Consider the following 27,333-nt stretch of genomic DNA (forward strand, 5'->3'; position numbering starts at 1 on the left):
TTATTATTATTATTATTATTATTTCTTTCAGGAAATTGGCATAGATTCTTTGCTCAAGAGTGTTTTTAACGTCTCATAGTTAGTGTAGAAAATGTATTCATGCACTACAGACTCAGGGAGCAGGAGTCTGCTGCATTCTTCACCGTGAATGATAGCTGGGTGAGAAATGGCACTTTTTGCTCTTCTCTGTATACGACCGCTATGGTCTGTTCCAGGCACAGTGCTCCTCATCCCACAAACACTTGGAGGAGGCACTCTAAATTTATATTAGAAAATATACAGCAGTGTCATTCCAGTTTTTATTATGCTGTATATTTCTTTTTCTGATATTTTGCTTTTTAGTGTCAGAACTCGATATATATGGATATCAGACAGGAACTGACACTTTTATCTCTGTAATAGAAGGGGTGTTATGGACAGCCCTGTGTTTTATGTCATTTTTTAAAGTAGTTTTCTTCATCTCCAGCTGTGTCTCTGCAGCTTTTCATTTTGCCTCTTTCTGCCGCTGTAATTTTAGGTCTCATAGTAACGGGGCTCCGGACTATTCAGAAGACATGCGTTTTAATGACATCGTCAATGTGACATCATGCTGAATGATTGTCGCATCATCAATGTGACATCATGCTGAATGGCTGTCACATCATCAATGTGACATCATACTGAATGGCTCCTGTGATATCCTTAATGTCAAATGTTGAGAAGTCAGCTTTTCTGTATTATTTAAAGAGTCTAATGTGTAAAAATAAAGGTTTGCACACTGACCATGTAGACCACAGGTGCTGGAGACAAAAGCCAGAAACAAAACCACAACTCCGCAACACTGTCTCCTTCTGTGTTTGAAACTTTTATTGATTGAAAGAAATGACTTGCTTTTCAGACATATCTGTCCTTCGTCCGAGTCTCAAGAGTCTAATGTGCAAATGCCCTTCATGTGTATGTAAATATCTTCATCCCCCTTTTCTCCAAAATCTCCATCCGGTTTCCTCTATAGTTCTGAGAAATAGAGGGAACCGTGCTTTCTATTTTGGTGTCATCACACACTTGAAATAGTTTCCTTTTTTTAATCAATTGCGTTTCAACCGCGCCCAAATGTCTTTGTATACGCACGGTGACGGTCGATGACGCCTTTTTGTCACTGGCTTTAACAAGACGCTGCAAAATAAAGGCACGCGTGAGGAGAAGCTATATTTAACGGTGGAGGTGTACGGGACGAACATCAGACGCGCTGGAATACGCCGCAGTTTGGCCCGGCGCGTTTAGCGTTATTATTAGCGCCTGCGTTTGTTTGGCGGGATGAAGGGCCGCTTCACACGTCTGACAGCGAGGCGGGCTCCCTTCCTGCTCCGGCGCGGGGACATTTTCCCCGTTACGAGTACCATGTTTCACACAAACATTATTATGTGAAATCAGCCACGGCGAAAGAAACGTGTCTTTTGTATTAAATAAAGTGCTTTATTGAAGGACGTAATAAACTGTAAGAGCCCTCAACACATGTCATCACCGCAGGCTACATATGTAAATTGTGTCTCGTTTGAAACGCGTGCCGAGTATATTCACGTCCAGTCCGATGGCGTGGAATAGTTATTATTTTTTTCTGTGGACATAATAAGCTCAGTTGTAATTATAAGAAGAGCTAACATAAGGGCTTTTATTGTAACTGACTTCCATTGATCAAAGGACAGTGGTGGCATTATATTTACATGGAAATTGCTGCTTGCTTTGGGGTGCCTTTTCGTGTTTGCTTCCAGCTGTTGTAAGTCACACGGTTGGTAAATACATTTTCATATGTGTCTATGAAAAGCATCCTGTCCATACGGTGATGAATATGAATTGAAATGGTAAATGGTTAATGTGTAAATGATTGTGTGTCCAGGTGCTTTAATTTTTCTGTTGAAAGGCTTTTTTTTTTTTTTTTTTTTTTAAAGGTTGTGGATTCCATCCTGCCTCCTTTGACTTCACTGGCATTTAGCAAAAATGGTGAGGAAGCTACAATGCCTTAATTCTTTGCTATCTGACCTTTCACCTTTGTCACTTAAGCCAGGGCAGCAGGACAGATTGTGACCAGGTGGTGTGAACATAGTCATGTGTGCAGCTCTCAAAGTGTGTCATGACATGGTCTAAATAGCCTTGTATTGTAATCTCTGTGGTGTTCAAGTGAGCGCAGTAGAGGGGCTGAGGTGTGTAACTGTTTCTGTACTGCAGTAGAGGGGCTGAGGTGTGTAACTCTGTTTCTGTACTGCAGTAGAGGGGCTGAGGTGTGTAACTCTGTTTCTGTACTGCAGTAGAGGGGCTGAGGTGTGTAACTCTGTGTCTGTACTGCAGTAGAGGGGCTGAGGTGTGTAACTCTGTTTCTGTACTGCAGTAGAGGGGCTGAGGTGTGTAACTCTGTGTCTGTACTGCAGTAGAGGGGCTGAGGTGTGTAACTCTGTTTCTGTACTGCAGTAGAGGGGCTGAGGTGTGTAACTCTGTTTCTGTACTGCTGTAGAGGGGCTGAGGTGTGTAACTCTGTTTCTGTACTGCAGTAGAGGGGCTGAGGTGTGTAACTCTGTTTCTGTACTGCAGTAGAGGGGCTGAGGCGTGTAACTCTGTTTCTGTCCTGCAGTAGAGGGGCTGAGGTGTGTAACTCTGTTTCTGTACTGCAGTGGAATGGCGGATCCTCAGCCTGAGGGTGCTCTCAGAAATCACTCTGCTGTTGCTCAGCCAGGAGTCTCCGCAGGAGGGCAGGGCCTGTGCCTCAAACAGACTGCTGTCACTCATCACTGAGGCCCTGCTTCCACAGTGAGCCCCATCTCTCTCTCTCTGTCTCTCTCTGCCCCTCTCTCACTCTCTGCCCACCACCCCCTCTCTCTTGCTCTCTCTCTGTAAGTTTGCTTCTGTACCCAACTTTCTGTATTCTCTTCTTCATTATTACATTTTTCTCTGTTGTTTCATGGTTCTGACCTTTCTTACAAATTTGAAACACAGGGGTAGAACTACAAACCTGCATGATACAGTTGCTAATAGCCATTCCCACAGTACCCAGTGTTGTCTCATTGTTGTGTGAACGAATGTATTTGAAGGGGCAGGTCTCCCAAAAATGAAATTAACGTATGTTGCCAGATTACTATCCATCCAGATAGTTTAGGTGAGGTGTAAAACATTTTCTTGATTTGTAAAATACAGTTCAATGAGATATAAAGGACTTCTTTGGACTCTTTGTTTAAAATTGACATAAAAAAAAACTCAGCCGCAACATCTTTTTCCAAATATATAAATACGAAACAATATTAAAAAATAATACTGCCAGAACTGCTCCAGCAGACGTTTCCACCGAAGCCCACCAGTATTCTGGGGCAAAGTGTCCATGTCATCTTCGTAGTCTGACAATATAGGATTTCTTATTTTGTCTTGGCACAATTTTGCTAGTTAAAGTTCACAGCTGGCTAACATGCACACTCTGTTGTTTCAATATGCAGTGTTTTATGCAGCAAACTGCTGGATAAAACTCTGAACAAAAAATGTGACACTGCCTCAGAATACTGGTGTGCTTTGGCAGAAACCTCTGCTGGTGCTGTCGCAGCTGGTGATCTTCGCAGTAGAAGAAATAGTCTGAATTAAAATTTGCATTTTGCAGCTCTGTTGATTTTTGCGAGTAACTGCCATTAAGTTTGAAAAGACCCGTTTATGTTGAGTTTTTCACATGTAAAGTTTTGGTCAATTGAGGTCCATTACGTATATCTGAAAGGATAGATAGTACGAGAAGATAGTACTAGTAAGTGGAAACATATTTTTTTATTTCATTTCTGGGTGAACTGCCTCTTTTGAACCATCACCGTTGTAAACAACATATTTTAGAGAAGGATTTACACCATTTGTAAACACCAGATCAATTCATGCACAAAATAACTTATTCCTCCACAGTGGGCTTAAGTTAAGGTTTATATTCTCCATTTTTAAGGTAAATGCTGAAAGCTGTATAAATGGTTGTACTCTGTGGGGTTTAGTTCTTTGTTTTCTTTTTTCACAGATATGAGTCTCTCCTTCTTGAACCTGATCCAGTCCCAGTCTATGCTGTGAAGCTCCTTGTGTCTCTTACAGAGCATGACTCGCCTGTCAGCAAGTAAGCCACGCCACCATTTTGGATGCAGCTACTCTCGCACACTGCCTGATTGTTTCCTGCCAATTTTGTTAATAGACAGACTCTGTCGTTTACTTACAGTAGCATTACTGAGGAAATCCAAACTACAGACATTGGCTTTCAGTAGATAAATCATAGTTATTAATTTTAATATTATGTAATGTAGTCTTGGGGTTAATGAGCTGTGAGCATTTACAACTGGAGCTTGCAGTTTCAATCTTGGCAGAGAGTTTGTACTCTTGGTGTACCTCTAAGCAAGAAATGTCCTGAGTGATTTACGTAAATAATTCCAAGCAGTACAAATAAATATTTTGCCTTTGTAAGTCATGTTGGCTATTTGGCTGTGAAGCCAATAGGGACTTATACTGTAGGTCATAACAACAAGCCATTTTGTTACTTTATAGGTTTAGTGTATAAGGTTCATTAGCAGTGATTGACTGGTATGGAAAATCCTAAAGGCAAACCCTATACTAAATATCAAACCTGAACTTGAGAATATTTGGATGGTATTGCAGGCTAGGCTGGCTTCTGACCAACAGCTCACTGACGTGAGGTCAGGGGGGTGACGGACGAACACACGTGGGGTGCAGCTGATGAATACTGTTGCTGACTAGTTAAATATTGCACAGTGAACGGCTCCATCAGTGTGAGAGCTGTTTAATGTATGTCTCCTCCAGGCTGTGTGCTCCCGCAGATGGTCTAAAGCCAGGCGTCTCCTCAGGATGGACACGCATTAGAGATTCAGGGCCAGTAAAGATGTGTTTACACTTAATAACTTATATCCTACTGGAGCTACAGGGCAAAACAAGGAGCAAGGCTTGTTTAGGATTCATAACAGGTTCTTTGGTTTCAGGGGCAGTTTTATTCTTTCTTGACTCCGTAAGGAGTTGCATTGGTTTTTTCAGGAACTAGAGCCTTGTGTTAAAATGTTATTTTTATTATTAGCAGGACAGTAATTGCTATAGATTTTACTACTTGGGACAATTTTTAGTAGCTCAGCTGTAGTAGTCACAATATAAAACGTATTAAGTTTAGAATTGCTTGTTATAAAAGTATCTGAAAGAAAAATATCTTGAAGAAGGGTAAATGCGTGTAATGGGTAATGTAGGCCAGCAACTCCCATCAGGCCTTGTGTTTGCTTCCTGAGTTACAGTCTGCTCTGACAGTGGTCTCCAGAAACAATAGAAATGTGCCCGTGAGGGGCAGTCCCTGATGCTGAGCTGGTAATGACTGGTCCACCTTGGGTGTAGCTGCGGTGATAAATTTGGGAATGGGGGCAGGCTGGAGGTAGGCCATAGGTGTCAGAGGAGTAGGCCGTAGTGAGAGTGATAGTGGCATTGTGAGCACTGTTGCCTCACAACAAGAAGGTCCCGGGTTCTAGCCCTGCCCAGGCCTCTCTGTGTGGAGTTTGCATGTTCTCCCTGTGTCTGTGTGGGTTTCCTCTGGGTACTCCTGTTTCCTCCCACAGTCCAAAGACATGCAGGTTAGGGACTACAGATGAGCTCATTAGCTAACTCTGCACATTGGAAACTGAAAATGTTGATTAATGTGCACTGTCCCTGATAAAAAATAAATAATATGTGCTACAGGTCTGGTTAGCACATGCTAATGGATAGGCTCCCTGAGAGAGATTGTGCAATTGGAGCCTCTGACATTTGATAGCACGTACCTGAATTTTACAAACACAGGGCTCTGCTTTGCTTGAACCTGAACCTAAATACAAAATTCCTTTATTCTGTCTGAAATTTGAGCTAAAGTGACTGAAATTAAGACGAGGGTCTCAGTTGAAGTTTTTAGAGAAGAATCTAAAAGCAGAAGATATTCTATTTACCCAAAGACCTTCCCCCACATCACCCAGATTAAACTTGTCTTTCTGTATTTGCTACAGTGTGAAGAAGAGTGTCTTTTCTCCCTTCCGCAAGTGTTTTAATCTTCGCTTGTTCGTTTACTTTCAGCAGCAGGATGCGAGTAATCACACATTAGAGGAGCCAGGCTGAATGCCAAACACTACATACTTTGATAATGAATAAAGATATACTTTGGTACATCTTTTGAAACTATTACCAGATATGCTTGCAAAATATGTTTGGCAAGCTTTGATTCTGTGATTGAAGTGGTGGCAGTGTAATCAGTGAAAAAAATAAACCGCAAAGAATGCAAGAGTCTAGGGGTTCGATTGCTGATTGTTGAATGCTGTTCCATTGACAGGATGTGACCTTCGGATCGATTTTCATAAATTCTGTATAATTAAATGATGTTCTTCAATATCTATCGGTTGTGTTATTACGTTTGTATGAATTATATGTACTTCAGTAAAAACTGAAAAATAGGCCTGAAAACCTATTTTTACTTTTCTGCACATGGACTTAATTGACAATAAATAATGTAAATGGAGCTGTGGCTAGCTGTGCAGCTGACCACAGTCCATTTTTACGCCCACTGCCATCTCCTCCTGATGGTGTCTGCTGCGCTGAGCTGTTTAAATTGATGTGAGCGGTCTGAAACACTTGTCTTTCGATGGCCTTTCCCTTGACCGAATAAGCGTTGCCATTACAATGAAAAATGAAATTGCATTTTCCCCGGCTTGATAAGGTCCTGGTAGAAGCGTGGACTTCTCTCGGTAGGTTCTTGCCTAAATTAGATTTGAAATTGGAACATTAGCAGGCCGCCTGGCGGTATTTCTGAACATTATGGCTTTCATTAGGAGCTGAAGCCATGCGATTATCTAGACCTTTAGCCACACTGTTCCTCTCGTGTGTACACGCCCAGGAGAGAGCGGGCCGCCGTTTGCCTTCTGGGTGAAGGCGTTCTGTCGGATTAGCTGAACCCGAGCCACTCTCTCGTGCGACCAGCCAGCTGCTGACAGGAGCAGCTCTCAGAAGCACGGCTGACCACTGATCCAAACTGGAACTTTGAAATGATAAGCGAATGAAAGATAATGCGACTCGCACCCCGGATTATCACATAAACTCCACACTGACTGCTTGAGCAGAAGCCAAAGTTCGGTTGTAGATTCTGGTTTGTTCATTTATGTGGCAAGTACCTCAGACAGGAGACAGTAATATCCTTTTTGCACTGGTACAGACCTGTTATGGGCACGTGCTGCAGCTTTTATCGTTGAGCTGTTACATAAATGGTAAATGGTTGGCATTTATATAGCGCCTTTATCCAAAGCAATTGATGCTTCTCATTCACTCATTCATACACACACTCACACACCGACGGCGATTGGCTGCCATGCAAGGTGCCGACCAGCTCGTCAGGAGCATTTAGGGGTTAGGTGTCTTGCTCAGGGACACTTCGACACAGCCCGGGCAGGGGATCGAACCGGCAACCCTCTGACTGCCAGACGACTGCTCTTACTGCCCCTACATCAACAACGGTCACTTCAGAATTCCTCCACAAGGTCATTCCAATAAACTATGGAAGACTGTAATGCAGGCAGCTCAATCAACAAACACATAAAACAAAACTGCTCAGGCAACAGGTACACTGCAGAGAGAAGACATTCTATGGGAATAGAGACTATGGGGTGACATCGGGGTCTATGGGGTAACATTGGCTCAGGTCGTAAGAGCCGTCATCGGGCAGTTGGAGGGTTGCCAGTTCAATCCCACCCTGGGTGTGTCGAAGTGTCCCTGAGCAAGACACCTAACTCCGCAAATCCTCCTGATGAGTTGGTTGGTGCCTTGCGTGGCAGCCAGTCGCCGTTGGTTGTGAGTGTGTGAGTGTGTGTATGAATGGGTGAATGAGAAGCATCACTTGTACTGCGTTTTGCATAAAGGCGCTATATAAATGCCAACCATTTACCATGAATATAGACCCTGTCAATTATTAAAATCTGGTATTTTTCCAGCATGGAAATATTTGGCTCAATGAATTTCAGACTGAACTGATTTTTAAGATAAAGAATTAATTTAAGATAAAGAATACAAATAATGAACACAAATCAAGGTTTATATATATTGCAGTAAAATTGATGAAGGAAACAATAACATCAGGAATAGAATCAGGTCCTCGTAGCCTGTTATGAATCCATCTAAAATCGAGTAGTGCCCAGAATGCAGTGCAGTGTTGACGTGAGGATATTTAGTATGCCCTGGGGTGCAGGAGGCCAGCAGAGTACAATGCAAAAGCAATTTGAGCCGTGCCCGCCAGCTCAGATCTGCTTGGGCTTACGTGTGCACTCAGAAATAAAGTGACATTGGAGGAACGTTTTTGTTCTTCAAGGATCAAATTTCCCAAATGCACCCTGAAAATACTGTAATGTTCTCTTTGGGTACAAATTAGTACATTTTCCAAGCAAAAAAATACATTGTATATTACTGGCTAGGGGTACAATTTAATTTAACTATAGGGTACCACCCCAACAACAAGCTTGTACCTTTTTAAAAGTGCCTTTAGGCACTTTTTGTACTTTTATTTCTGAGAGTGTATCGAATGAGTGTGCGTGCCTCGTGCTCGTTTGGTCCCCCCCTCTGTGTTTGGTCTGGCTGACTGCTCCCCTGGGCCCAAAGGAGACTGCAGTATGGTGATCAGTCAGCAGGGTTTCTGGAAGGTTCCACTCTGTCTGGGTTTGGCCAGTTCTCAGGAGCTGAGCAAGCTGGCTGTGCTGCTGTGTTTACCTACCTGTCCCCTGCGGCTGGGACCCAGGATGCAGGCTGCTGTAAGGCCTCTGGTGATGTCACTCCGGTGGAGCTTTGATGGGGGTGAGAGTGAAGGGTTGCTGTGGCTTTACAGTGGAGAGAAGGGAGAAAAATGAGTCGAAAGGTCAGGGCAGCTAATGTACTTCTACAGCATATAACATGGACATCATGCATTACTGCTAGGCTGGGTGGTTTGTCCATAGCGAAGTGCCATCTCAGCCCCGCTTTAGAGAGTGCAGTAGTCGGAGGAAGAGGATGATGAGGATGGTGTTAAGCGGCAGTTTGTGACATACTGTATAGTTTCTTCTGAAGACAGCGTGTGATTGCAGCCAAATGTCATTTGTAGGCGTGCTGGAAAGACGCAATACCATCGGCTACCTCGCTTCACCAGACCCGGAAATCAGGAGCATGAGCAGCCTTATAGATGCTGCGTTGGGGGGGTGACCTTTGCTTATGCAAATGCTTCCAGCTCAGTGCATCTCCATGAAAATGTTACTGCGAATAGTTGGCAGTATTCGTGGAGGATTTATCGTCCAATACTGCATGTTGAATAAAATGACAGAGTATGATACATAGAGCTCAGCACAGTAGAATTGGTAAGTTCAGTACCTAAGCCTGGCCTACTTTTTTTTTTTGACCCTGGTGTCCTTTATAATATCACTCTGGCAGTATTTGCGTTCTTCTGCTTTGGGGCTCTATGTATTCTACCTGACTGGCTGTTTCGTTCTGGGTGGCTGTGTTGTTAACACATAAGGGGAACAAGCCGTGTCTTGTACTGTGGGGACTCATTCCAATCACTTATTTTTATCCACTTTTTTCCTCTCCTTGCTCCTGACCTGGAAATCGACCGAGCTCCGCCATCTTTAAGGACATTCCAACCCCTTACATTTTCCTTTTAGGATCTAGAAGTAGAAGTTAGGAACTCCCAATCTTTCCATTGAGCAAGAAAACATCAGCACATCCTTTGTGGAAGTATTTTTACGGAAAGGCTGATGGACCTGTGGATCCACCTCACCCCATTAGCCACGTATGTAAATGACGTGGCTTCGAACTGACTTACTTTGAAGGAGTAAAGACATTCCATTTGTCTAATTCACTTTTTCTAGGGAAAAGAAAAGGAAAAAAGAGGATAAAAATAAAGGATTTGAATGAGCCTCTGGTAGCTTTGAGAGTAATCTTCTCCCTCCCACTCAATCATCCCCCCAAGTGAGAAGGCCCAGTTTGACCCTCTGGCCTGTTCCATCACTGCAGTGGCCCCCATCTGCTCAGCTTGGTGAGGACAGGCATATGTGTGCCATTGCATGGCTCCACTGGCTTGTGTCTCACACTGTACCCCACCAGCTCAGCCAGAGCAGCTGCTGCTCCAGAGGGCTGGAGTGACCTCACAGGCACATGATAGATCATAGGACCCAATGTGCAGTCAGGCAGGGGGTATCCTAGCAGGTGAAGATTATGCATCACACCACAGGACTCTTGACCAGGGCTGTTAACACAGCTGAAATATGATACAGTCGGTGGACATATCAGGTGGATAAGTGATAGACCCCTAAGAGGACAGACGAGCTAGACACAGGGAGATATGGAAAGTTCGGATTGCACCGGAATTTGATTTGGTTCACAGGACCAGGGCGAATACGAGAGAGCACATAACTAATAAACAAACAATAAGTCTTCTCCCTTCACCCTCACAGGATTAAGGTCAAAATAACAAACCAAAATAATAAAGGCAAAGTAAAACAAAGCTTTTCATCTTTGCCTACAGCTCTCATGAACGCAGCTCTCTTGGACTGCGGTTCCCCAGTCTCAGCCACCTACTGTGGAAAGAAGCTCACATTTTAAAAGCCTGATTCACAACGTACTCCAGTTATGTGCCTACTTAACCAGTAGGCCTGGTCCTGGGATTGCCCTGCTTCCTTCCCGCAAACTGCTGTTTCACTTGCCAGGTGGATAATTCAGTGGTACACAAGGCAGGCTGTGGCCATACTTCATGACTGTGGCCAACATATCCCCTCTGTCCGTGGCTAAATGAAACCTGCGTACGAAGCTTCTCTAGTGCCGTCAGCCTCCTCAACAAGGCTTGGTGAAGTGTGTGTGCTGTATACTTCTCCCTACTTGTATTGGGCTGAAAAAACGATTATAATGTGTTGTACCGGAGTCAGAAGGCAATATTCCAACCTTGGCTGGACAATGAAGGTTTTGTTGTATTGTACTGTATTGCATTGCATTGTATTGGATTGTATTGTGTTCTGTTGTATTGTTGGCATGGATACAGTCCTGGATTCAGTGAAAATTAATTAATAGGCTTCATTTTGACTGATGCGGGAGGTGTTATTCTTAGTTGGATGGGGTTTAAAAACATCTAGCACTTGAATTTATTTGTAAATAAATGTTGATTGAATCCAGGCTAAGGTCTGTATGCGATCAGAACCAAAGGGAGTATCATTGCATTATGCATTAGCGCCTTATGCAGTGATGCCACTTAAGCAGGTCAAATTTATTTTTAATTACCTGCTATCTGCTAGTGAGAATGTTTTTTTTATTTTTCTAAAAAGCCAGAGGTCTCAGAATTAGATGTGATAAGAGCTGAGAATGTGAGCAGGATGGAAATGTGGGCAGGTCACTGGCAACAACCAAAAAAGTGTGAGTGTGTTCGTGTGTGTGCTTAAATGTGCGCGCGCACACACATTCTGCATTTTATGTGAGAGAGAGGTTGCATTTATCTTTATCTGGTGTAAGTTTATCTGAAGGACCTTTTTAAGGGAGGTAGGTGTGAAAATGAGATTTTTTTCAGTAAGGTAATGCATCATTATATAGCAGCCTCATTATTAATTCTCATGGTGACTTCTAGCTAATTTAATTTTGCCTCACTTTTTTGAGGCTGGAATTGTATTTTTGTTTTTTCGTTCTTTCATGCATATGGGAACCGGTTGTGAATCAAAGGCCTAGTCAATATGTCAAGAGGGGAAGTCATTCCCAATAAAGAGGCACATTACTCCTGCGCACGTAGTGCCATAGTGCTGCTTTTCTTCAGAGAATTAGTCAGAGGTCATTTTGTCAGTTGAGTGATCTTGGCAGCGTGGGCATTCACGCCACAGCGGTCCTGCGTGGAGAGGCTTGTATGCACGGGCAGCCTGACGGCTTAATGAAGATGAAATGTGTGCCGGGCACAGCCAGGCAAGCGCTCTGACTGTACTTTTCTGCCACAGGCTCATCGAGAAAAGCCCCCTGCTCCCTGCCATCTTCCAGGTTATCTCGGTAAGTAGCTGGTGGGGAAACCTCGTTCCCTGCGTGCTGCGTGTGTGTGTGTGTGTGTGTGTATATGTGTGTGTGTGTGTGTGTGTGTGTGCGTGCTGCGTGTGTATGCGTGTGTATGCGTGTGTATGCGTGTGTATGTGTGTGCATGTGTGCATGTGTGCGTGTGTGTGCGTCTGTGTGTGCGCCTGTGTGTGTGTGCATTAATCTGCTCTCCTGCACTGCTGGGGTGTGAGGATATTTCTTGCAGACATTTGTCCTTTCACTTTCCCCTGGGGGAAGTTGCATCACCCGGGGGGCAATTTGAGGGAAGTTAAGTGATTTGTAAAATCCACCTGTCCCACATGCTTACCTGCTAAACACAGCAAAGTGAATAAAGGAATGTCAAACTCAAAGTGATATTGTGAACCTGCTGGTCGCTATTGTTTTTATCATGTCATAAAACAATGGAGGTTGTGCAAAGTATGGAAGAGCCTTGACTGTTGGGATATAATTGATGTTTTTCACATTCACATTTCACATTTTCTGTGAATGTTGTTCAGTAAGGAAACTATCTCTTTTACCCTCTCCTGAATGCCTTTTGCAACCAGAAATGTTGTGATCTCTTTGCTTGATTATTATGAAGTATTAAGTGCTTAATGGAGTAGTCCACTCAGGGCAGATGTATAATTGGGTGGAAGTCCTGAAGCTCTTTGAACAACCAGTTACGCCTGTTGAACCTTATAACCAATCAGTGATTATCCCGTCTGCCGAAAGTGCAAGCAGAGGTCAGTGTCTGGAGAATGCTCACCTTCATTGTTATTAATACCAACCCCTTTTGAGATCAAACCCTTTCCATTTATTTTTTTCTGTTTGTCTGATGACTTGTCTAACCCGCAGTGGCAAAGGATATGTCAGATATCTTGTGTTTTCCCCATGCATATCCTCCTGAGCGTGTACACATTCTGACACGTCTCCTCCGTATTCATAAGGTGTAATTTCAGAAGATAAAATATGACAACCAAAGATCATAAGATCTTGCCCCTGTGCTCAATTTCTGCGAGACATTGGAGTGACTGTGGAGCTCGGGAATCTCTCCCAGGAAATGTGTTTTGATCTGAACGTGGCTACAGTGCTGTCTTATTGTAACATTAATTCAGCCATTTACAGAGTGCCATTGATTCATCTCTGTTGGCTCAAGGGGGAATGGATTGGAGGATTCTGCAGGCTGAACTGTAATGAGTGGGGAGAGAAAGCTGATCTGATTGGTATCGATTCATCCCCGGTTGGCAATCTCTGTGGATTGATCCCTTGGCAAATAAATGCCTAGCACTGTTTGTGTTGCTGCTTCCATCAATGGCATGGGCTAACCTCTCCGATAACCTTTGTTCTGCGGATAACCCCTCCTGTAGGGCCCCAAATATCACACTGACCATAACCCCTCAGCTATCGCCCTCTCTGCCCTTAGCCTCCAGACACCACTCTTTCTGCCCTCTTCCTCCTCTGATATTACCCACTGGAGAAAATGCCAAAACTACAGAGCTGACTTTATTTTAGAACTACAGTACTCGAAACTACATATCCCAGCCTCACTGTGTCTTTTAGGAGCTAAAGCGTGTGCAGTACTTTATACTTGATGTATGAAAGGAAATTATGAAACGTGTCTTAACATTCAGAGTAATGAGTGTGATGATTGCACACACACTTAGAGAAATAATGCATGTCATCTTAGAGTGTGACAAAATAACCCATTAGGTTCTTGCAGAGAACTCCGCTCTCACTGAGAACAGTGAGAGAACAAACTGAAATCAAGATGCAGTCTTTCTGTGATTTCAGTGTTACTGTATGTAAAACTGCCTTGTATCTTTTTTGGGCTATACATATATTTTATTTTGTCAGACGTCCTGTCTTAAACGTATAATCTCTAAACTACTCTCTAATCTCACTGACCATGTGATGGTTTGAATTTGTCTCAGAGCACTTTCATATGACAAGTCCAATGACACCGGGAATGATAAACTAAGTTCAAATGAATGGATCTTTAAATATGACCCTGAGCAACAAGGATAGCCATCATAGAGATCAGTATAAGAGTGATAATTTCACATGTTCATTTTCTCCAATGTTCACCTATCAGTGCCATTAAAGGCTGTGATGTGGATGTCGAAAAATAATTTACTGGCAGGTATAGCAACAGAGAGCACATTCTCCAATGTATCTAGTGTCTGGGTTGATAATTGCCTTAATGGTGACTGCCCTCAGTGTGACTCAGTTTCTGCAGAAAGGTCCGCTGTGCTGCTGCAGAGATGGGTCTACGTGAGTCACAGCTAATGGCACCGCACAGATACGCCAGCCATAGTGATCATGACACAAGCTGCAAGTACAGCAGTGTTAAAGCTAACAGGAGCTTGGGCGGTGTCCTCCAGCTTTTAGCTGAAGAAGCTTTGGATGCCTAACAGTCCCACGGGGCTTGCAAGGTGATGCAGAGTTCAGTGTTTGTCTCCTGGTTGATTACATTTGAGAAAATTGTGCCTGCCCTGTCAGTATGGGCCTGTGCTCTGAATCACACAGTATTTGACGTGTGCGTGTGTATACATAAACTCAGGCGCGGAATTGGAAGAGGTTAGTTTCTCCTAATCTCCAGCATCTCATGTGCTGATTAAAACCTGGTTTAATTAGATGTGCATGGATGAAGCCCCTTGGTTCACCTTTATATCTGATTTCTGAATTCAGGTCCCCACTAGTATTTGTAGCATATATATGTAATTGGGCCACTAGCTATCTAACCATTACAAAAATGACTGCAGTTCAACTGTAGTTTTAATTATGTTAATGATTGCAGTATTACTGCAGTATTAAGCAGTATTTTGGACACAGTTGGTTTTTTATGGCAGTATTTGTGTACTGCATTTTGACTGTGTTGTACCTCAGTTAAACAACAGTGTACCTACAGTAGCTGCTGTAAGTTTGTGTAAAGGAAGTAAGTGCACATATAGTACATATTAACTTTTTCAGTAAATCAATGGGTAATTTCCCCTTTGTGCTCTTTTGGCATTCAGTCACTAGTGCTAAATTAAAAGTGCTTGTTTTCATTTGCATTGAGAGCTGGAGAAGTCTTGATTATCAGACTGCATATGCTGTGGAGGAGGTGGATAAAGTAAGTGGCGTAGGAGGGTGCCAGTTTACTTTTATATGAGATGAAGGATTTCTGCGACTCTTTTCTTCATTTAATTAGTTCACAGTTATCACATTTAGTTCATGGAAGAAACTATAAAAAACATGTTGCTGTCATGAAGTGCACTTTTGAGTGACTTTTGCAGGTAATTGAAATGCTATAAGACCAAAAACCAGAAAAACTTGCATACATTCATACATACATACAAGCATACCCCATGTGTGTTCTGGTATTGGTAGTGCCTAAAATGTGAGTTCCACTGTGGTAGTAGTCAGCTTTATGTCACATTATAAAGGGAAACCTGAACATTTAAACTGGGTAGTCTGCTAAAAGCAACACCTCATATATGTGGTGCAATTGTAAGATTATCTTCCTGCTCAGTCTATGCTATGGAAAAATAAATGTTGAGAATTTGTTCCAATCCAGCTGTGAAATATATTAACACGTCAGATAAAACGTTGCAATGGATAGATATTATTCCAGTAAATGGGGAAAAGACCATGAAGGAAATATGTACACCTGGGCGAGTAGCAAGTTATTTATAAAATTATAAGTTGTCGCACTGTTTCAAGGGCAATCCTTTTGAAATGTTTATGATAACATAAGCTAGGTAAATGCAGTGAATTATGAGCATTTGCTAGAACAGCAAACTTCTATTCTACATACATTTTCAGGTTGTCAATCACAAAACAATATACATTATAGAGTACCATGGTGTATTTCAGTGATGGTGTGAATATATCAATATACTATAATATCATGGCATAGCTGAGGGTTACTCATTGCATTTTATTAATTGGGACTTGACATGATGTGTGTTGACAGGAGCACCAGGTGAACCCAATGGGTGGCACCATGCAGAATGCTGTGGCTCTCCTCTGCAACCTGACTGGACACAGGGATGCCAATCTACAGCCTTTCTACCAGGAAGGTACTGTACAGCACACCACATAACCCAAAACTCTGCAGCCATAAAATATTCTCAGGGGATACAGGAGGTTCAAAATACTTTATAAAAGCACCATTCAGCCTGAGTCCTGCATGAACACATTTTTGTCTGTGTTAGGTACTTACAACACATTGTTGAACCAGTGAGCATTGCTCCACACTTCTTGTAGTCATTGTGCTTTAAAGAGATTTTGAAGAGAATTCACAGGCTGAAAGGGCAACTGTGTGAAATGAGGCCTGTTACTTTCATCAGCTGAGCCCCACAGCCTCCGTGCGTTCCTCCTGGCCTTACAGGACGCACACACATACACACACACACACACACACATTCACACACACATTCACGCACACACACACACACACACCCACACACACACACACACACACACACACACTGAAACGCACACACACACACATTCGCATTCACACACACTTCCACAGTTTTCCTGAGTGCCAGCTGCCTGCTGTTGAGAATCATATGTTTTGTTTGCAGAGCGGTTAAATAAAGGATGTTTGAAGTGATTGTTTTGACAGTGCCTCCCAGGGTTTGCATTACAGATTTAAGCAGAGCTTGGTGCCAACACATGGCACACCGTGCTCCGGTCGAACCAGAATGTCATATGCTCTGTGCAAAAGTGGCACTCAGTGTACAGTATAAGGCTTACTCATACACTCAGAGAATGGTCCTTTAACTATTGCAATGGTTCCAGTGGGCCTGAACCTAGCAGTAGTTCATAAGAATCTTTCTGTTTGTGAAGTCTTCTACCTTCCCTAAATTATGTATGTACAAACACTGTTAATAAAAGTTTGTTCTATTTGTGCCAGTGTGAATTCATTAAATAGATGCTATTCTTTTTGAAAAATATTGATTGTAATATAGCTATTTGAGTTGTAGCTCCTGGCCAGCTCATTAGAGTGATCCAGCGTGAACCTGTACACCTCGGCTGGGTACACTGACCTGTCCACACTGACCTATCCACAGGGCTTTCTGACCCAGACTCCTCTGTACTCCATTGGACCTCCACTACCTTAATGAGACCTCTGTACTCCATTAGACCTCCACTACTTTAATGAGGTCTACACTCTGCTCTAGACTACTCTCCTCTACTATGGTCTGTGCTATGACAGTACGGAGGTGCTGTGATGGATGTTTCTGTTTCTCACTTTGGTGACGTTGTTGTGAGTCACCTGGGTGCATGAGCATTCGTCATCGTCTGAGTGACAGCTGCAGTGTGCTCCTCACTCCCAGAGAACGTCCTCAAAGTGTGTGTCCTTACAGTCCCAGCTCCAGATATCGGCTCGAAGAAGCGCTCATAACTTTTCCCATGCGTTTTATGAATGCTTGCATGAGTTCACAGCAAGCATTGAGGTCTTCGGGTGGTCAAATCCTTTCCACGCTGGCATCAGAGATAAGCTTCTTAGCAGGAGACGAAACTAACCATGTCCTGCTGCTTGTTACGTGCAGTATCATACCAGAGTCCGTCAATAGAAGTTTGGTTCAGGTAGGGTGGTTCGGTCTCCATGCACTGGGTCCACACAACCATGTTCTTTACAATGCGTGTGGTCTTTCCCAAGCTCTTGCAGTGTTGCACATGTACCCTATCATTATTTTGGATTTAACGATTATTCCGCTGCACTGCCCTCTATACTCAACTCAACAGGCTCTCCTTGTAATTGAAATTTTAATTGAAGGTTAGTATCTTTGCCCAGCTGGTATGTTTTGGACATTGGAAAGCAACAGATGCAAGCTACCAGTTTTAACATGGGCATACGCATTTAGAAAAACCTTTGAAAATGTGTCATTGTTCTTGTCGGGTCACAGTGGTGCCCTTTCAATAGCAGCCGCATTGGCATGTCCTTTGTATTGCTACAGCATGCTGGCTTTCCAGTTCCTTCAATACGAGTGCTTTCCACTACTTGATGCTTGCACCACCTTCAGACTTTAAACACTGACTCACTGGTTATTTCAGACATAAAATGTGTAATTCCTGTTAAAAAGACCAGCTTTTATTTCTGTGATTTGAAAAGCCTTTGGAAGTGAGGTATTTTTTAAACCTTTTTTAATACCTTTTTGTATTTCTGGTTACTTTAGATGTCGCAATTTTTCCAAGGCAGCTTTCTCACCTGCATTTCATTCATCCCTCACAGTGAGGTCAGATGAGCCTCTCTGATATCGTACATTTCACCAAATGTCATTTGCTTCTTAACATTGATTGACAGCAATGGTCCCACACTTTCCTTCTGCATTCAGTGTGCTTTTTGGAAGTGCAGTCATGGGGCAGGGGCATATTTTATGTGTATTATTTCTACAGCGCTGTTCTTCTAATCTGTGGGAAGCAGCCCACATGCATAAAAAGTGCAGTTATATCACCTGCGATGCAATTATAAATAGACGGCCATTCATAATATGCTTTGCAGCAGAGGAAGGCTAATAAAAAAATTTAATGGAATAAAACAGATGAGAAATGGAAGATTTAAAGTTGGACATGATTGAATTGAATCATCTTCAACATTATCGCCTGTCATGGCTTGACGATGGTTGGTGTAAGCTTGTCCACAGGAGTAAATGTACCTTTCTACATCTCTGGAGTTGGTTGGCTTGGAAAAGCATTGTTTTGCTTTCTGTGAAATATTTGAAACATGTTCTCACCTCTGTCCCAGAACTCCACCAGCACAATTGAAGTGCTGTTTTCCTGCGCAAATAATTTTTAATTGACAAGTTGGGAAGAGCAGTGCTGTCAAATCCTCTAATCAAGTCCAGGAGGGAGTTTTGTCAAGTGAAGTGTGCAGGTCAAAAACCCTAACAGCCTCAAGGAATTTGTGTGCTGGTTGAAAAGGTTTCTTTGGAGTGCATGTGGGTTGTAACATGTTGTCAGTTTCTGTGCAACTTCTCTGAATTCTTCGACGCATTGACTAGTTATTGCTATGACTGCGCTCTCCATCGGCCAAGCAAGTGTTTCATAGGTTTGTTTTTTTTCTTGGTTGGTCAGACGTATTGAATGATTTATGTATGCTGATTAGTGTGCTCTCAAACCAGTGCCTTGTTCTACAATTACCGTGAGCTTTTCCCCCAAACCCTTGACATGAGCTGTGCCAGAACGGGAGCATTTGATTGGAGGCCTGTCTCCAGGTCCACAACCTGGAATAGAAAAGGAGGTTCTGGGAATAGTATGGCTCAGCAGAATACCAACTGCCCGGTGTTTTGAATGACTCTGGTGGGAATTTTATTGTGAGCTCTGCTGTTGTGTTCTTTCGAAGCAGTGTGCATCGCAACTTGCTGCTGTTACAAGGCTTAAAAAGGCGTTTTTTATATTTCCTGTGAGTCACTTGGCCAAATGCAACTGCCAGTGCTACAATGTGGGCATTGCAGGTCAAATGGACTGCATTTGGCATTAAGCCTTTGAGGGTTTGCTGGTATGCTTCCATGTCATTTGGATTACAGGTGACGAAGATCTTTGAAATCCACCTGAAAGTCCCGACAGGCGTTTCATGATGCCGCCTACAAATGAAGAGTAATTTACAGCAGTGAGGGACGCCATGTTGGCCAGAACTACCCTAAAATCTGATGTCATCGATTTTCCTTGCTAAACAAATAAAACTGCCAGCTGACTTGACCAGTTCCTTTATATTTACTTTATGTGCATCAGCAGCTGTGGCACGTACTTGTGTCTTAGCTGTTTTGCAGAGTGGACTGACCTGCCATTGATTATGCACTTAATGAGAAATGTACATAATTTGGGGGCTATCCAATTTTTTTCTTGTGGAACATTGCATCTATCCACTGCTCAAAGCTCTCTTGTGCCCTGCTGACAGGTTTATACAGATATTACAGATATTTCGCTTATTCAGAGTGACTTACACAGCTTTTTGCATTTTATACCTAGATACTGAAGCAATGCAGGTTCAGTACCTTGTTCAATCTTTGATTGTAAATGTTGATCTATTGCAATGCTACACAACCCCTGCGGGCTACAGTGTCTGCAGGTATTTGATTTATTGTTCTTATTTCATTCTCTCTCACAATACAAAGATGTCATTTTTGTAAACCATTATCCTAGAAAATAAATTTAAAAAATAATAAAAATGGTGGCCCTTTTTAATCAATTGATCTTTGTCCTGATGAAGGAAATTTCATGAATTATCTGACCAGTTCTTCCTCCTTTACTGGGTGGGAGAGGGTGATGGAGGGAATGGTCCGCAGTGAGTTTGACTGTGGTCTTCTCTCTCTGTGTCTGTTGGCATGGAAGTTTTAACGCGTAGTCTCTGTGTCAGTTGTCATCTCAATAGCCGCGTTTCTGCACTTTGCTCGTTCGTGAGCAGCCCACCATCATCACACTCCCAGCTTGGCCGGATTAGCGTGTTATAAATACCCACAAGGCCGTTGATTGGAAGGCCATTCCGTGCAATCACCATTAAAAAATGCTTAGAGGCCTTCTTCACCGCATTATCAATGTGAAATTCTCTGCTGAGTTTGAAATAAATCCAAGGTACTTTGAGCATGTAACTGCAGGAACAGCCTGTCCGCCCAAGGCTAAAGGGACTGGTTGAGGGGGGTTTTTTAACAAAATAAGTTCTTAATTCGACAGAATCCTTCCCATTCAGAAGCATATTATTTGCTGTTGCCCATTCCTCCGGCTGCTGTGCATCCCTGCCCAGTGAGGTGTAAGCTACGCTTACATCAGGGCACTGCCTGATGTCATCAGCATAGCCAATATCTACTGCAGGGATCAGCAACTCACGGTCTCCAGGGCTGAGAACTGCTGGATTTCCACCCTCCTGGGAGTCTGGTGTGAAGACAGTCTGGCCAATCAGTAGCACTAGTTACCCGGGAGAAAAGAAAACCAGGGCAGGATTTGGATTCGAGGGCCTAAGTTGATGATCCCTGATCTAGAGTATCCACAGAGGACTGCCCTTGTAGACATACGTACGTATGAAGGAGGAGCAGATAGGGCGATACAGGAAGATTCAGGAAGAAAGCTCATTAGTGAAATCAGGGGGTGTAGTGCTTGGTTGGAGCAAATGCCTACAGGCCTGCAGGACCTGGAGTTGAGTAACCCTGGTGTATTGTTTTTTTTTGTCCATGGATAGATTGCGGAATACTACTCTGCTGAATATTTTGAATATATTGAATTCGTGTGGGGACTTGGATACTAGTATTTTGTTTGACATTTTGTCCCAGTTTACTTTCTTTCCTCTCAATATGTTAGGAAAACAGACAGTTATGGTGGGCATGATTAGTGATTAATCCAGTGATCCCACAAGTCTTTTCCATTTTTAGCACATCTTAAAGGTGCATAGCATACATGATCCTCAGTGTATTTAGCTTTGAAAGTTTTCCCTCACACTACTGAAAGTGCAGCAACACCAGGCACATTGATGTTATATTACAGGGACATGCATAATTTAGTACTGCCTGTTTGTTATTTCTCCACTTTGCTAACAAGCTAACTCCAGCACACATAAATGTCAATACTATTTGGATGAGAATCACATTTTTTATATTCCTTAAAATGGTATTATCCTACAAACATTTTTTTATACCCTAACCCCTTTTCTATTTGTCTATAGTATCTACATCTCTGTACTTCAGAATGATACAAAGTTTCTGTTGATTTATGGCAGTGTCTAAGATTGCGTGATTATCTGTAGACTGACCAGACTGGAGTCCCCCGATAAGAGACCAGCACTAGAGTTAAAGCACACGTGGGAGCCCTCTCCGGTGTGTGGATGTGATTGTTTGGGTTTGTAGTAATATAAGGAGCTGCTCGCTCACGTTTTTCGAGGCTGACACCCCTTCCCCTCCCCCCCGTGCCCTCAGTCCAGCAGTGTCCACTGCAGGCCTCAGCCAACCTGACCCTCTGCTCCCGCTCTCCTCCACCGCTCTCATTACAGGAAGTTATTTTTAAAGGAGTCAGCATCCTCATGCGAAAATCACGTCCTGCGTCTAGGAAACTGTTGACCCAGCACTAAATATAACTCTGCCAATTAACACTATCTCCAGCTGTTCCGGGTGCGGCAGCAGTGCCCTCCAGAACACTGAGCGAGGAGAGGAGAAGAAACAGCTTTTAATTGGCTGTTTAAGGTGTGACTGGGGCGCTGGTGTGAGAGACGGAGCATGGGAATGCGTCAGATGGATTTTATAATTGGCACGCTCCTCCGATTCTCTGGAGCTGCAGATAAGAAGCCTCCGGGATGGAGAGAGGTGACATGGGCCTGAGACCAACTCCCAGAGCGGAGAGCGCTTCCCCTGGCCACCTCTCACTTCTGTAGCGCGCTGACGTTTAGCCTCCGCCTCGTTAGCGTAATTAGCCTCCGCTGAAGAACATGGGACTTTGTCTGAAGCAGGTGAAGGGCCGTTAGACATTGCATCACTTGAAAGTCAAAATGGCGCCTTTGACCACAGCTATTGTGAGTTGTGTAACATGGTCCACAAACACTACGTATGAGGGAAAATGCACGCTCTGAAATGTGATGCTCAATGATCGCGTGTTGAGGATTTACAGTTGGCTTCCTGCACTGAATATGACTAGAGATTCATTAGGGGATGATTTAGCAGAGTTTGTGTGTAATAATTGGTACTGGCAGTACCCTTGTGTTTTAATGAAAGGAAGACATGGGTGCGTCACATGTGACCTGAAGATTGAAATCAGAGTGCAGCTCATTTCTGTTCATTTGCACTTGATAATTAGCTGCAAAAGCATACAAAGCGTGACAGTATTTAATTAGATACGCCCCAGGAGCTCTGCGCCCCTCAGGGATACAGAGTCTGCACTGCTTCAGTACAGACACCGGGGAGAGGATTCAGTACAGACACCGGGGAGAGAATTCAGTACAGACACCGGGGAGAGGATTCAGTACAGACACCGGGGCGAGGATTCAGTACAGACACCGGGGCGAGGATTCAGTACAGACACCGGGGAAAGGATTCAGTACAGACACCGGGGAGAGGATTCAGTGCAGACACCGGGGAGAGGATTCAGTACAGACACCGGGGAGAGGATTCAGTACAGACACTGAGGAGAGGATTCAGTACAGACACCGGGGAGAGGATTCAGTACAGACACCTGGCAAAGGATTTTTGTAGACACTGGCAATGAGTCACTGGCAGAGGATTTGGTACAGACACTGGGCATGAGTCACTGGCAGAGGATTTGGTACAGACACTGGACATGTTTGAACAAGCAGAAGATTTTTGCTCCATCCCCAAATCAGAGAAACATTGTCCTTCACACGCTCTGACCATTATTTCCCATCTCCAGTCGTCACTAAGGCCTGGTGATGGAGAACAGCCTAGTCGTCACTAAGGCCTGGTGATGGAGAACAGCCTAGTCGTCACTAAGGCCTGATGATGGAGAACAGCCCAGTCGTCACTAAGGCCTGGTGATGGAGAACAGCCTAGTCGTCACTAAGGCCTGGTGATGGAGAACAGCCCAGTCGTCACTAAGGCCTGGTGATGGAGAACAGCCTAGTCGTCACTAAGGCCTGATGATGGAGAACAGCCCAGTCGTCACTAAGGCCTGGTGATGGAGAACAGCCTAGTCGTCACTAAGGCCTGATGATGGAGAACAGCCCAGTCGTCACTAAGGCCTGGTGATGGAGAACAGCCTAGTCGTCACTAAGGCCTGATGATGGAGAACAGCCCAGTCGTCACTAAGGCCTGGTGATGGAGAACAGCCTAGTCGTCACTAAGGCCTGATGATGGAGAACAGCCCAGTCGTCACTAAGGCCTGGTGATGGAGAACAGCCCAGTCGTCACTAAGGCCTGGTGATGGAGAACAGCCCAGTCGTCACTAAGGCCTGGTGATGGAGAACAGCCCAGTCGTCACTAAGGCCTGGTGATGGAGAACAGCCCAGTCGTCACTAAGGCCTGGTGATGGAGAACAGCCCAGTCGTCACTAAGGCCTGGTGATGGAGAACAGCCCAGTCGTCACTAAGGCCTGGTGATGGAGAACAGCCCAGTCGTCACTAAGGCCTGGTGATGGTGTACTTGCCCTTGCTCCCACTTTTTGAGGCATATTTTGGGTGTGCATTTGTATGCTTCCATGTGTATCCTTAACTTTGATTTACTAACAAGAGCAAGCTTTACTTTCTTCAAAACAGTATGACAAGTTAATTTTTGCGATAGCTGAATTCATTTGTCTGTTTGTGTAAACAAGTAACAAACACATTTATTTTTGTCGAAGTTAAGGACAAATATTGATTGAATCCAGGCCTACTGTATATTACAATGAAAAGCTAAAGATTGCATCAGTGCTGGCACTCAGATTGCTGCATACAGAAGTGTGTCTTGGACCCTTTTCCCAGTGTCACTGGTGCTTTGATCACTCATGTCAGTATGGAAGCTTTCCTGAATAATGAATGACACTGTCTCGCAATCTTGTTTTTTCTTGTTTGACACATGAGAGTGGTGCGATTTTCCTCAATTATCTCCAGAGATGCACAGAGAAGTGCACATGCTATACTGCATCTCTCCACATTTCTCTCTCTACATCTCCCCATTTCTCCTTCTTTATCTCCTCATATTTCTCCCTCTATATCTCCCCATTTCTCCGATATCTCCTCACAGTTCTCCCTCTATATCTCCCCCGTTTCTCCCTCTATATCTCCCCACAGTTCCCCCTCTATATCTCCCCACAGTTCCCCCTCTATATCTCCTCACATTTCCCCCTCTATATCTCCCCCAATTCTCCCTCTATATCTCCCCCATTTCTCCCTCTATATCTCCCCATTTCTCCCTCTATATCTCCCCATTTCTCCCTCAATATCTCCTCACATTTCTCCCTCAATATCTCCTCACTTTTCTCCCTCTATATCTCCCCATTTCTCCCTCAATATCTCCTCACATTTCTCCCTCAATATCTCCTCACATTTCTCCCTCTATATCTCCCCATTTCTCCCTTTATATCTCCTCACATTTCTCCCTCTATGTCTCCCCATTTCTCCCTTTATATCTCCTCACATTTCTCCCTGTATATCTGGCCCAGTAATACAGGCTCTAGTTAGGAAGAGCTCTTAATAAGGGAGTCCTTACTCGGTTTGGCGAAACATGGCTGATGTCTCCACGTAAGTCGACGTATCACAGGGAGAAGAATCCATGGTTGAGTGCACTCGGCTGAAATGATCTGCGTTTCTTCCCCTTGCTTTCCTGTTTCCCACATTACTGAAGCACACAGCTGTGCTAACAGGCCCTGTCTGTAGTGGATGGGAGGGAGGTCTTCCGGAACTGTGTTGCAGAACAAGAGATTTGTCGGATACCTCTCTCACCTACCCTGCTGTCAATCAGCTCATATTTTAAAGTTATATCCCATTATTTACACCTAATGCATCACCAGCCACCTGGCAGGCTTTTGTGTAATTGCATAATGGTCCTCATGTGGTAGATGTGCTTTCTTCAACAGCTGTGCTTTTTCATTTTGTGGCTTACTGGGATTTCTCCATCCTGTGTTCTCAGGTCTGTCACCCCCAGTGACAAGCGAATGGTTGGTACTGAAATTTCATAAATGGCAAGAGCGTGCCTAATGATTTCCACAACACACTTCTCTGTGGCTGTTAAATATGACCTTTACATGAGTCAGAAATGCGAAATGTGAAATATTTTTCACATTATGGGTAAAGGAGAAGGTCAGTGAGACGTTTAAAAGGTACAGTCTCAGACGTGTGGCGAGAGTTGCTCTCATCTTCTTTTCTGCTGAACTAGCCTGCAGGCTGCAAAGCGCTAGCAGTGAGCCGTTTATCACGATTGTTCATTAATATCTTTCATGCTTTCTTCATGTGTGCCTCTGTGTTTCCATTTTGTTTTGATGAGCAGCAGCTGTTCTAAAGCACCATTAGTGGTCCATTCGCAAGTGTTCTTCACAGAGGTACTGCCCCTGAGTGTGCTGCAGAATTCAGGCTGGAGTTACAGCAGCTGCAGCATGAAATAGAATGGGGGGAAAAAAGGAGGATGCAATTACAGAAGGCATATTACACAGAGGCCGGCTGTAATTTCCTAGTTTAAAGAGCAGACAACCCTTTAACTACGCCGACATTATAAAGTTTCAAATTAGTGGTGTGAGAGATTCTGTAATAGGTTTGATCTATCTGCTATTACAGTTGTGGTAGGGTGCCAGTAAATTGCTGGAAAGAAGATTAGTGTTATGAATGCATGTTTTGTTCAGGTAGTCAAGTGTAGATACCTTCAACGCCACATTCTATGGGGCAAGCAGAAACTTGAAGAAAAGCTTTTTGGACTGGTTTCACAATTCATCCTTCATTCCCTCATTTTGAAGGGCCAGTTATAACTGTGAGCCCATTTTATCTGAGGCTGTTCCCCCCTCAGCTGCAGGCAGACAGGAGCCCATATGGATGTGATGAGTGATTATTTGGCAATGATCTGGGGGCACTCTGCCAGCCCAAGCCCCTCTCCCAGGGGAAATACCGCAGGGGCAATGTCTGTGTGATTACCAAAGGGCACATCACTGCTTTCATGTGGACACGCCAGCCCTCTCCTTCCTGTTGTAGGCCATTGAAAATCCAGGTGAGACATTATTTTGGGCATAAAAAGCATTCATAAATCAGATTGTAAAGGCCTTCCTATTAATGTGACCTCTTGCACCTGCAAAGCAGTTCACTTTCAAAATATCAACCAGGTTTTTTCTCTTTTTTTCTCCTGGACCTGAAATGTAAGTTTGATATGAATTCTTAATTGACGATTGTGAGCTAAAGGAGCGATAAGCTTTCAGAGAACCTCATGTGTACCCTTGAATCTTTTCCTGAATGCGCCCAAGTTATCTGAGAGAATATGTCTAGTGAAGATGAAGGGTGTTCAGGTGAAGTACGCGGTTTCACGCGCCGTGAGAACTCGAGCACCTGCCTCGACGCCGGCTGACAGGTCAGAGAGACTAAGAGAGAGACACCAGGAAAGTTAAAGGCGGACGATTCATCTCTGATTAACATCTCTTCGGCGCTGCGAGTGGAAAATCCAAAGGCTCTGTAGCGGTGGTGAAAGATACCATCTTTCTGTCCTCCGGGTATTCTGTAATTGGTACATGAACTCAGAAAAGACGGTTGTTAATTTCTTTTTTCCCCTCCTTTTCGCTTTCATAATGTGCTGTTGTGGAGCGTGTCCTCTCTGGCTGCAGCTGGGCGCAGGGCCGGCTGTTTGCTGTGCTCTACCAGTCCGTCGTGTGGAGCCTGCCAGCCGTCCGTCGTGCACGGGCGATCACCACGTCCGCCTG

The 27,333-nt window shown here is 43.8% G+C and overlaps 1 protein-coding gene across 3 annotated transcripts in view; it reads left to right on the plus strand.

Moving 5' to 3' along the window:
• ulk4 (unc-51 like kinase 4) overlaps positions 1 to 27,333 on the plus strand; it is a 100,120-nt gene that overhangs the window by 47,992 nt on the left and 24,795 nt on the right. For all 3 annotated transcript variants that reach the window (XM_061250220.1, XM_061250236.1, XM_061250229.1), the window contains exons 28-32: positions 1,926 to 1,977; positions 2,643 to 2,778; positions 4,007 to 4,099; positions 11,970 to 12,018; positions 15,995 to 16,100. In XM_061250220.1, the coding sequence (XP_061106204.1) occupies positions 1,926 to 1,977; positions 2,643 to 2,778; positions 4,007 to 4,099; positions 11,970 to 12,018; positions 15,995 to 16,100 (436 nt within the window). The remainder of the gene's footprint in view (positions 1 to 1,925; positions 1,978 to 2,642; positions 2,779 to 4,006; positions 4,100 to 11,969; positions 12,019 to 15,994; positions 16,101 to 27,333) is intronic.

This window comes from Conger conger, chromosome 1 (genome assembly GCF_963514075.1).
Source record: "Conger conger chromosome 1, fConCon1.1, whole genome shotgun sequence".
NCBI lineage: Eukaryota > Metazoa > Chordata > Actinopteri > Anguilliformes > Congridae > Conger > Conger conger.